The 12594-nt window shown below is 38.5% G+C and overlaps 1 protein-coding gene across 3 annotated transcripts in view; it reads right to left on the bottom strand.

Annotated features, from left to right (window-relative positions):
• Positions 1–12594, bottom strand: part of LOC129727354 (solute carrier organic anion transporter family member 5A1) — a 142476-nt gene that overhangs the window by 12049 nt on the left and 117833 nt on the right. For all 3 annotated transcript variants that reach the window (XM_055685115.1, XM_055685117.1, XM_055685116.1), the window contains exons 8-10: positions 12421–12521; positions 12005–12230; positions 11400–11945 (exon numbers count right to left, since the gene is read on the bottom strand). In XM_055685115.1, coding sequence (XP_055541090.1) covers positions 11400–11945; positions 12005–12230; positions 12421–12521 — 873 coding nt within the window. The remainder of the gene's footprint in view (positions 1–11399; positions 11946–12004; positions 12231–12420; positions 12522–12594) is intronic.

Genomic DNA, 12594 nt, shown 5'->3' with positions numbered 1-12594 from the left:
GCAGCCAAACTTTGAAATCACGTGTTCTATCATAATTCATCAGTTAACCCTTAGCCTGCTCATCTGATAATGATATTGATAATATTCAAATCGGTTGTGTAGTTTCTCAGATAATGATGTTTCGTGATTTTCACATTTCGACACATTACAGACAAAGTTATAGTTAAATTCAATAGGGTGTTATGAGGCAGGAAGACCTCTCATTTGACACTAATTTAGTGAAAATCGGTTCAGCCATCTCTGAGAAAAGTGAGTGAGTCCAAGTAGTCTTCGGAATATGTTCCTTTTCATAGCTGGATTTCACATTTTTAAACATAACAGGCAAAGTAATAGTCCGATTGCAAAACAAATCAATAGGGTCTTATGGGCAACTAGACCTTCCATTTGACACTGATTTTATGAAAATCGGTTCAGCCATCTCTAAGAAACATGAGTGAGATTAAACAGTCTCCAGAACACGTTTCTTTTCATAACTTTTGAACCACAAGATCAATCTTCATAAAATTCAAAAGTTAAGGGTTCTTAAGGTAGCCCGTTCATTTGAAATTTATTTTGTTCAAATCGGTTGTGTAGTTTTTGAGATAATGATGTTTCATGATTTTTACATTTTGATACATAACCTCTAAACTAAAAATCCGATTACAATAAAATTCAATAGGGTCTTATGGGACAACAAGACCTTTCATTTGCAATTAATTTCATGAAAATCGGTCCAGCCATCTCTGAGAAAAGTGAGTGAGAATAAAAATCTGCACATACACACACACACACACACACACACACACACACATACCGAAAATGCTCAGCTCGTCGAGCTGAGTCGAGTGATATATGCCATTCGGCCCTTTGGAGCACTTTTATACTTTCGGTTTTGCAAGTGATTGCTATACCTTTCTAGGAGAAAGGCAAAAATATGAATAAAAATTATAAAATGAAGTTATAAAATAAAAAAGAAATGTTTTTTTAAATATTCATTTTAGAATAATATTCCTGCGGTTTGTTCTTAATTTGTTTCTGTCATAGTTAGTTAGTTTTAGTTTTACGGCAACAGACCGATTATCAATCCAATGCCGAATCCAAAATAAGTTGCCATGTCACTCAATCTTGGGCTGCTATCCTTAGATCTCCCCTAACACCTATTTTGCGGGCATCTTCGTCGACAGCACACATCCAACGAGTGCGGGGCCCCAGGTATAAATGACAGTTCTAGTAGAAGGTAAGCTACATTTTTGTCTATCCATGCACACAAACAAATCTCGCCATGAAAATTTTCGCGTTTTGTATGGAATTCGGAACATTTTTGGGAATTTCTCGTTTTATATTGATTTATATTTGATTTTTTATGGAGAGTGAATCTCCAGTTGAAACACACTAGGAATTGATATTTTTCGAGATTTAGTGTGAAGAATTGCGACAATATGTCGAATTAAGATATATAAAAATGCTATTTTTTTAATAGTTGGAGCATAATCTTAGTCATTGTCCTAGCTCATGACTTTTGTTACTGTATAAAACATAGGCGGCTCTATTTGGAAGCGCTATTAGAGTACATGAAAAAAACGAAAAGTGCAAAAAGGTTACCGGCAAAATGATTAAAAACAGCATATTTTACCTAAACCCCAGCATGTTTCTGTATTCCTCACAATAAAAACATGTTTCAGCATCATTTCTATAACTTTTCAGGAAAGTATGTTTTTTAAGTTTAGTTTAAGAGGCATAATCATTTTAAATCTCATACAAAATTGGAAAAAGTTCATAACGCTCACTAATACTAATGCATCGACGTGAATAACATACCTTCTAGAAGAACTGTCATTTATACCTGGTGTAGGGCCTACCTCGAAGTCGACGGCCTCCATCGTAGGGATACCATCCGTCCTGATTCAGCAGGACATGTCCTGATTTCGAGATCCCATTTGAGCGTCCTGATTTCTTTTTCATATTCTAGCATTTGTCCTGATTTTCTTGGCATATTCAATTTTGATGCATGGCAATAATATGTACACGCAAAAGTGCTAGCCTTAATCAACCAAGGCAATGTGTCCTTTCAAAACGCACAATAATTGCTCTGACTTCACACGAAAAATGTGTTAAATGCATAACGCAACAGTTGTACACTGGATACATTGACAGAAATTGAAATAAGAAACTTTGGTTTCGGATGAACAATCAGTTTTGGGGCGCTCAAAAAATGTGTTTAATTTTCGTAAGCCGGTACATATGAACGATGAGACGTTCCCAAAAGCACGGTTTGCAGACAAAAGAGCCATTTGCGATGTTTTTTGCCACAAAATCAACCGACGATGGTGCCAGTAACGTAGAACCGAATGCGTATGAATAAAACCTGAATTATAGTTGAAAGCAAAATGTTGTGAACAAATCTGATATCTTTTCTATTATTAACGATTTTTTGAAGTTTTCAAATGGCCGGATTCATGAAAGTGCATCGATCAGTTAATATTTACTCAGTTCCCTGCTTATGAGTATTGATATTAGTATTTACAGCCAACTACATGTGGTATTCACAGCCTAACTAGTATACAGGACAATTGAAGGGCTATCACTACGGTCCTATTACTACTAACAGTCTCTTCCGCGCCGGGTTTCGAACCTGCGAAGACTGGCATGTTAGGGCAGTATCGTACTTCGAAACCAGCTAAGAGGCCTTAGGCTTAGATCAAATTTGTATCGAAAAAAATGTGTCCTGATTTCTAACTCCGATCAGATGGTATCCCTACTCCACCGGGATTTCTGCTAAATATAGTCTTCGCTGGTCGTTCTTCCGGTATTCTAGCTACATGCCCAGCCCACTGCAACCTGCCGTATTTTATTTTCTTAACCATATCCGCCGATTTGTACACCTGGTACACTTAATATTTCATGCGCCTGCGCCAAACACAATTTTCTAGTTTGCCGCCAAGGATTGAACGCGAAATCCTACGCTTGAAAATACCAAGAGCTCGCGATCGGCCTCTTTCTACGTCCATGCCTCATGACCGTAGAGGGCCACGAAAAGAATTAGTGTTTTGTAGAGCTTAGTACGGGTTTGCAGACTACGGGACCTCAGCTGGTTACGCAATCCATAGAAGGCCCTGTTTGCAGCTGCTATCCCCCTTTATATCTCACGGCTAACCTCGTTGTCACATGTCACTAATGTTCCCAGGTAAATAAATTCGTCGACTACTACAAAAGAGCACCAACATCCGTCAGGCTACCACGCTCTCTACCAGCCACCATATATTCCGTTTCGGCAGAGTTAATGATGAGCCCTATTCTCCTGAGAGATTCGAAGGCCTCTTCCACTGTTCCACGATTAATACCAATGATGTCGATATCGTCCGCAAAACTTAGAAGCATGTGAGACTTCGTAATGATGGTGCCGCTTCTTTGCACGCCAGCCCTCCGTATAGCACCCTCCAATGCGATATTGAACAATTAGTTTGACAGCCCGTCTCCCTGCTTCAATCCATCTAACGTCACGAAGAAGTCCGATATCTCACCGGCTATCCTGACGCATGATGTAGAGCCTTCAAGGATGGCACGTATCAGTCTGATTAGTTTTGTTGTGCAACCATGTTCGAGCATAATTCGCCATAACTCATTTCTCTTAACTGTATCGTAGCTGCCCTAAAGTCAATGAACAGAGTGAGTCTGCAAGTTGAATTTTCGAAATTTATCTAGGATCTGTAGCAGGGTGAACATTTGGTCCGTATTGGACCGCCCTCCTCGAAAACCAATTGGTAATCGCCAATAAAGGCCTCCGACAAAGGCCTCAGTCTATGAAACAGAATACGGGAGAGAATTTTGTAAACGGTGTTGAGAAGGGTTATGCCCCAATAATTACTACAGTCCAGGCGATGACCTTGTAGATCGAACATATGAGACCCTCCAACCAGTCCAAGGGTAATTCTTCATCGGACCACACTCTCAGCATGATCCGGTGTAAAGCACGATACAGCTGTTCGCTCCCGACTTTAAAAGGTTCGGCTGAAATGCCGCCCTTACCAGCAGCCTTGCAGTTCTACAGTTTTTTACTGTTTTTTTAACCTCGTCCATGGATGGTGGGTTCACAGCTTTGCCATCATCCTCAATCACCATTCTGCTCCTTTCGACTACGCTGTTTTCTTCACCATACAACAGCACACTAAAGTGTTCCTTCCAACGCCTGGCCACCTCCGTTCTATCGGTAATCAGGTTCCCTTCCCTATAGTTGCACATGACAGGGTCTGACAATTTTCGGTTCTTGAATCCATTAATCTTTTTGTAGAAGCTTCTCGCATCGTGCCGCGAGAAATGCTGTCGTTTCTTCCGGTGATGGAGTCTCTTTTCAGCCGCTCTACCTCCCTACGCTCTGACGAGTCACAGCCGTGGTTAACATGTGAACTCTGACGCGGTTCTTTTCATCTGTTGCTCGCTGGCACTCAGCGTGAAACCACTCATTTGACCTGGCTGTTGCAGATGTACCCAACACTTCTCCCGCTGTGGTGCTGATTATACTGTAGATATGCCTCCACTGTTCATTCAGGCTACATTCAACTTGATCCTCGATCCGCTCATTAACCTTTCGCAGGTACTCTGTAGCCACTTCTCCAGTTGATAGCCGCGGGATTCTCAACTGTATCCTCCTTGTCGTCCTGGATTTTACTACGTTGTCCATACCGGGCGCGAATTTCGGATACCGTAAACTGGGGTGACTTTGATCACTTTTTTTATTGTATCTCAAATATTTTCAGAATATACTGAAAACAATATTATTCGATATTTTTAAAATAAGTACTGGCATGCATTGAAAAAGATTCAGTCACTACTTCAAAAGTTTAGCAACATTTTTGCATTTTTTTAAATATGCTCTAAAAATTTTAAACCAATCATCATTCCGGGGTGGCTTTGATCACTTCATTGTTTTGATGAATTTGGTGTAACACTTTGCTACTTTCACTAAATTGAACAGCCTTAAACGGCTTAAACGAGTTTATAAATATGGAAAGCAATTTGGGGGCCATTCACATTCTACGTGAACAGTTTATAATGGCGAATGTACAAGATTCATACAAAATTTTTAGAATATATAAGAATTGTTATCCACTGAGAGAGAAGGTGGTCTAAAATCATCAAAAACTAGTCCACGAGGAATATAACTTATGAAATTGGCCAAATTTGCATGTTACTTCACGTCTTGGGTTTTTGTCAAGAAGAAATATGTAATACGCTGTGGAGAATATTGGGACTCAACATTGCCTTTTAAGAAAAACTTGCAAAAATAACAATAAAATGTATTGTTATAATATTTGTTCATCTTAAGAACTAATCTGGGAACAAAATGAAAAACTTTACGTATTGCAACTTGTTGTTTTGAATCTGCTTGAACCGATTGTTTGTATGCAACAAAAATCGCCAAAAATACACTTTATTTTCAATTAATATTTGAGCATGGAAAACACTCTTTAAATAGCAGGAAATGCATAAGTAGTAGCAATGCGAACATATATCCACGCATTCAGTGAAGATTACGACAAGTCCCAAGCACTACGAGCTCTTTTTTACCACATTTTCAAAAAAGAGGTACAGTGATCAAAGTCACCCTGGTGATCAAAGTCACCCTGGTGATCAAAGTCACCCCAGTTTACGGTACCACGAGATAATGATCCGAGTCAACGTTTGGTCCTCTGAACGACCTCACGTCTGTAACGTCTGAAAAGTGCCGACCATCAATCAGAACCTGGTCGGTCTGAGAGCAAGCTTCTCCATTTGGGTGCCTCCAGGTGTGCTTACGTATATTCCGGCGTGCAAAATAAGTGCTAATAATAGCCATATCTCTGGCTGCTGCGAATTTGACAAGCCTTAGGCCATTGTCATTGGTAGTAGAGTAGAGGCTTTCTCTACCAATCAGGGGGCGAAAGAAGTTCTCTTGCCCGACCTGCGCATTTGCCTCCCCGATGACGATTTTGATGTCGTGTCCTGGGCACTCATTATACATCTTTTTCTGGAGCTCATTGAATTCCTTCTCTTCATCGTGTTTATCGTTGGTCGGTGTGTACACATTTATCAGGCTATAGTTGAGAAATTTGCCCTTAATTCTCAACACGCATATACGGTAGGGTGCCAGCCAAAATGGTCATCTCGAATTTCAAAAAAAAAAACCCCTATACAAAATGTTCACCTGCTCGAAAAAACACCCTGTGCAAAATTTCAGCTCAATCGGAAGTTTGGCTTTTTTGAAAACCGAAAAATCACCCCAGGAGGGGGGTACGTGAAATTTCGGTTTTCGAAATTTTTTTTTGATGCCAAATGACTTAAAAACGCATGAAACGTCGAGAATCGGTGTCAACTGAAAAAAATTTTTTTTTGCAAAAATTTACTCTCTGGGACTTAGTCGTTTTTTTTAATTGTGGAAGGCGAAGTTCAAAATGTATAGAATTTATCTTTTGAAATTGATCACTAGTCTCTCGAAATAGTTTGTATAATGATATACCCTATAACTAGCATCGAATACATTATGTTTCATTAGGGTGGTTCATTTATTCGGCATAGGGTGGTTCATAATATTGTGAAAAATGAGTATAAAATGAAAAAAGGACTTCGGTTCGTTTGATTGGTGTGACGTCTTCGACAAAGTTGTAGATAATAATTCGGCCTTTCCAGAAAAATTACATTAAAAAAATTATTCGTTCAAAAGTTAGAAGAAAGATTAAAAATTAATTATTCAAAAGGGGTCCTTTTTTAAAAACTCGATTTTTTAAATAAAACCCACGAAAGATTACCAAAACAATGGAACCAGTCCGAACATATAGAAATCAAGAAAAACAAGTTATCATTTTTTGAAAAAAAAAAAAATTCCAATTATTTTCTTTTAAAGGCATATTTTTTTTGAAAGGACAAAATATTATCTACAACTTTGCCGACGGTTCATTTGATTGGCATAGTGCAGCGGTTCTCAGCCTTTTTTTGTTCGCGTACCCCTTGGCGATGTTTTTCATATCGATTGTACCCCCTGGCTTGAAATGTTTTCGCAAAGTGGGAGAGAGTAGTGGTAGATCATGTTTTGGTAGTCTTGTTTAGGTTTCAAATTGAACTATGGTTTGTTTGATTGCTACAGTCATGTTTTAAGGGCAAGGTTGAAAAACAAATGAAGTATTTCAGAGAAAAAATGGTTCGTCCGCCATTACTGATTTTTCTTTCGCGTACCCCCTGAAAGCTCTCGAGTACCCCAGGTTGAGAACCGCTGGCATAGTGTATCTGGCAAAGTTGTAAATAATAACTTCGTTCCTCCAAAAAAAAATGTACCCTGAAAAAAAAATATATTTAAAATATATAACTTTTTTTCTGATTTCTCCATAGCCGGTTTCGTTGTTCAGGAAAACATCGGGTTTTTAAATGGGCTTTAAATTTGTAACTTTCTTATATTTTTTTAAAATTAGTAATTTGTTTTCAGAGTGTATATTTTTTTTAAAAAACAATACTATTATCTGCAACTTTGCCGAAGATGTCACACCGCTCAAACGAACCGTGTTGGCTCTAAAAATTTTTGTTATCATCAATACCTATCCGAAATAGCATTTTCCAATAGCTTTTCAAAAATGAGTTGTGTTTCAATAAATTAAACCAATAGCACAAAATGGCATCTTTTGCCTATAAAAACGTCTATGCAAAGTTTCAGCCAATGGGCACGTTCACGTTCTGATGATGTAAACTTGACAGAAAATGTATGGTCGAACTGTCAAAACGACGCAAACCCAGAAACAACGAGTCAATTGTGTTGCGTATCTGATTGAGATCCCTATACTCTCATTATCATTGAATAACATCGATATAGTCTTTTGTCCGATTATATAAGCCAGAGCACTGTGTGTTCAATCAAGTGTTGGCAAAGGACATTATTGTGGTAGATAAAACGAATAAATTGTCTGGTACATCATTCGAAAGACGAGTGCAAGTTTCTTAGAGAGTAGATTTTTCAAACAAAGTAATATAACATATTCCATCAGTTTCCACCGTTTCATTTAAAAGTTTAAGACACTTGGAATCGAAAACATTTTTCAAATATTAAAACTCCATGTACCTCCCGTGTGTGATTTTGCAAATGACATGAAAGCATTCAACATTTTCCACGAGACACAATCTTAATTTTGGTTGAGATAATTTTTTTTTGCACAGAGTAGTTTGATACATTTTGTAAATTTGTTTTGTAATATTTTGCCATTTTACTTATAATTTTTCCAATTCAACATTGCCACCCTAAAGACAATGATATAACAAATATAATATTTTCAGGAATTTTTCTATTGGTATTCAGTGAAAAGTGATTTTTTTCGTTTTATACTCATTTTTAAAAATATTATGGACCACCCTATGTCGAATAAATGAACCACCCTAATGAAACATAATGTATTCGATGCTAGTTATAGTGCATATCATTATACAAGCTATTTCGAGAGACTAGTGATCAATTTCAAAAGATAAATTCTAAACATTTTGAACTTCGCCTTCCACAATTAAAAAAACGACTAAGTCCCAGAGAGTAAATTTTTGCAAAAAAATTTTTTTCAGATGACACCAATTCTCGACGTTTTATGCGTTTTTAAGTCATTTGGCATCAAAAAAAATTTTTCGAAAACCGAAATTTCACGTACCCCCCCCTTGGGTGATTTTTCGGTTTTCAAAAAGCCAAACTTCAATCGCTTTGCGCCACCCCATTTTAAGTCCGATTGAGCTGAAATTTTGCACAGGGTGTTTTTTCGAGCAGGTGAACACTTTGTATAGCGTTTTTTTTTTAAATTTTCTGGTCACTTTTTTCCATACGATGATTGGCGCCCTAGCGTATATCTTTCAAAATTCGCGCCTGCCGAATTGCGTTTGCTCTCTCGAGGGCACTCGGGAATAGTTGTGAACAAATATTTGAACACTTGGATGCTTCTGGTGGAGCGCTGTATTCGTACGCTGCTCCTGACAATCACTTACCACGGTGACACAACCCTTCCTTTCCGACGCAATCGTGGAGATGCAGAGGTAAACTCGGTTTCCGACAACAACGAATGATACACCTCCTTCCTTACAACATCCTTCCTTACCCTAACGATCGTAGTGACATGGCCGGCGTCGTTATCGATTCATACAGAGTGGTAGCGACTAACTCAGATCGATCACGGAAGAGCATCTACGAAACGTGTAGTTGTCAAGTTCAACCTCAAGCTATTAGAAACATTCTGGCGAGTGGCAGAAGAATAATATGACACTAAGGGCGCCAAGCCGTCCGCTACGGAATGCTGCAATCAAATGAGCGTGTGTTGCAGCAAAAATCATACAAACATAAAATCGTCACCTGCTACGCTGCGGTAAGTCTGCTTGCTAGTGGTCGATCCGGTTTTCAGTGCATCATCTTTTTGCTGTGATCGGGTGAACAATGAAGACTAATTGTATCATGCTGGCCTTCATATGTGTCTAAAGACAGTTATACTTCAGGTGGGCGTGTCGTTGTACACTCGAGCGAACAAAGTCAAATCATTTGTATACTTAAGTGTCGGCTATGCTGTGGAATTGCTTGGAATGCATCATTGCGGGCACGTGATTGGTTGAACTATATTTGAATTGGCTATAAATTTAAATCTCTGTACTATGACAAAATGTTTCAAAAAATAATTTCATAAACTAGAGAAATTTGTTCTATATCCAACGAGATATCAATGACTAAAATCCGTTCAGTGGTAAGAAAGTTGTAGGCATTTGAAATCTTTCATTCTGCCGTTTCACTCTATTTTCGATATCACGAAATGGCACCCTTTTAAAGTATGACGTATTCTACGTCAGAACCACTAACTGAAACCACCAAAACGCAAAAATCAATGATCTCAAATCAAGCATAAATTTACCAGAAAACCTTTTCAGAGGCTGGTAAAGAAAAGATAAGAAAAATCAAAATTCGACTCTAAAGGCCCAGTTACACACACGGCGTAGTGACGCCTTCTCCATGCAAAATAGAAGGCGTGATGGCGATCAGTACATAAAATCAATTTTTCACAGTCAAATCTAGAACGATCACGATTTTTCGAGTTTAGACCACTGTGCACTGTGGAATTTGAGAATAAATCGTTCCACCAATTGTTAATGTCTTAAAATATAACCCTTGGAATGTGTAGAAACTATTTTGGAAGTTACTTCATAAACTGGTGGTTGAAAATCACGCTTTATAATAAGTATTTCGTCGTTTTTATATCACTTTTTCGTACTTTACGATCTCAAAAGGGCATTACTCGAAAATGTACCGTACGATGATTTTGAAATTTTGACCAGAGATTCTGGACGTCATAACGAATCGAATGGTGTACTCAGATTTTTTGGTGCATTTTTTTTATAATAACGGTCTGTGGGAGCGCCGTGACACGCTACCAGAAATCGGACTGCTAATTACTAGTAGTGATCAAATGGCTGTTAGGGGTTTAGTTTGATTTAGACTGAGACTCAGAGTGTTGCCTAATATTTGGTCTTGTTTTCAGTTCTGAGAGCTCGAAATATACGTTCAACAAGGCTCTTCATATTTTAATAGTAGAATAGTTAGCGTGGCATGATCACAATTTTCCACATTTTGGTGGACGCACAATTAATTTTCCCATCGATTGCTATAAGAATAAAGGAAATCCGTTGAAAACTGACTGACGCTCTCGATGTTTTTGGGTTTTTAATTGACACTCCTATGTTGCCGTAAATCGTCAAAATTGAATTTTTCCTAGGATTTATCCCGTAGCTCTCATTAACCGTGAGTGTTCAAAATGTATGCGTTATTTGCTTTCACTAATATGACGGAACTGCGGTTATTCGTAGGTGAACAAATGTATATTTCGGGAGAAAATGGTAACTACATATCGCTAGCGTCGAACATGCGTTTCGTGAATGTTCTCTTCGCACGGGTGAAATAGCTGGAAATGTTAGATTTCAAGTGCATTTTTTGTTAAGAAACAATAAACATGTTGAGTTTTAAATGAAGTGGATCATTCATGCGAAAAACTTCAATGTTCAAGGTAAGATAATATATACTACCCCATTTTTTTTTTATTTTTCTTATTTTTATCGTGTATATTTTCATAAAACTAAACACATCACTGCAAAGTTTTAGTCAAAAAGAAAATGACAATCGAAAAAAATAATGAAATTGAGATACTTTTTTTGTAATTGCTCGGATCTAAAATTTTCAACAATCAGTTATGCAATTTTGGTTTAAATTTGCCAATCACACAACCTTAGGCGCTATGCTTTCTTATACATTCCTTTAACGATAAATCTTACATGGTTGCGTTGCTCAAACTAATAATAATTATATTATGATAAAGTGGTATTTAATGGCAGTAATGAAATTAAATGATTGTTTTGCAGATTCATAAATCAAAATTTCATCTGATAATACTTACATGCACAATTGGTATAGTTGGAGCTCGACGAAAATGCCGTACAGCCCGCGTGGCAGGGACTGAAATAGGTCAGCCCGTTGTTTCCGCAAACTGGTTCCACGTCAAACATGTGACACTCGCAGCCGAAGTTGCACGCTGCGGTCAGATTCACCTGGAACGGTTCGACGTTGTGCGCCGGCGAACTGTTGTAGTACGGAATGGTGGTTCCGGCCATTTTCAGATTCTCACAACCCAGAAAGAAAAGCAAACCATAGCAGGAAAGGCAGACCAGGTTAGAAACCAGCACGAACTGGACTGCACCCTTCGGTTTGAGCTGAAATCGCTTCAGAATGCAGCCACCGATGAAAATGCCGATGCACGCTCCCGGAACCGCAATCGAACCAGTGAAGACACTGGCTTGGCTCTTGCCCAAACTAAACTGCGTTTCCAGATATTTGGGTAGAAAAACCACGAAGCCGGAAACAATCATCAGCTCCATGCAAGCCCCCAGACAGGTTACAATATAGACCGGGTTGGACACCAAGCGCCACATCGAAAGGGGAATATCTGTCGACAAAAGGAGTTTTTTGGCATTCGCATAAATTGGGAAAACATTTTCAAACTACCTTTAATATCGTTTCCATATCCGGTGTCCTCATTCGATTTGTTTGGCGCGGATTGACCCCCACCAGTTCCACTGCCCGGTGGCTGCTGTGATTGCTGTTGTTGCTGAATTTGCGATTGATTTGGCTGTGGTCGGGATAAACTGCTGGAATTGTTCGCCGATAATTGCTGCAATTGAGGCAGCTTCTGCTCGGCGATTCGAATTTTCTTCTTTTCTCTAGTTAGAACCTGTTGTTTAAAAAAAGAGGGCAGCAGGTAAACACAGACGGTTTAATAGGAACCATAAATATTGGAGTAGTAATAATTTGTGGAGTGCACGTTACAAATGGGTTTGATCTTTTTTTTTTTGCTTTTTTAGATCAAACCATTATTGCGAATAAATGAGTCGGTGGTTGAAATGAAAGATTGATGCTCTCACCTTCGGAAAGGAGAAAAATGGAATTGCTACCAGTATCAGGAGAATACCACACACTAGGAAACCACCCCACCACATGCCCACCCATCGGCGGTCGTCGGGATCTATGAAAAGAGATAAAAATAGATGGCATTTTTCAAAACGCGTTCGAGATAAAAAATCCATCTCAAAATGTGT

The sequence above is a fragment of the Wyeomyia smithii genome, chromosome 3 (assembly GCF_029784165.1).
Source record: "Wyeomyia smithii strain HCP4-BCI-WySm-NY-G18 chromosome 3, ASM2978416v1, whole genome shotgun sequence".
Taxonomy (NCBI): Eukaryota; Metazoa; Arthropoda; class Insecta; order Diptera; family Culicidae; genus Wyeomyia; species Wyeomyia smithii.
This window is presented reverse-complemented; position numbering and strand designations above follow the sequence as displayed.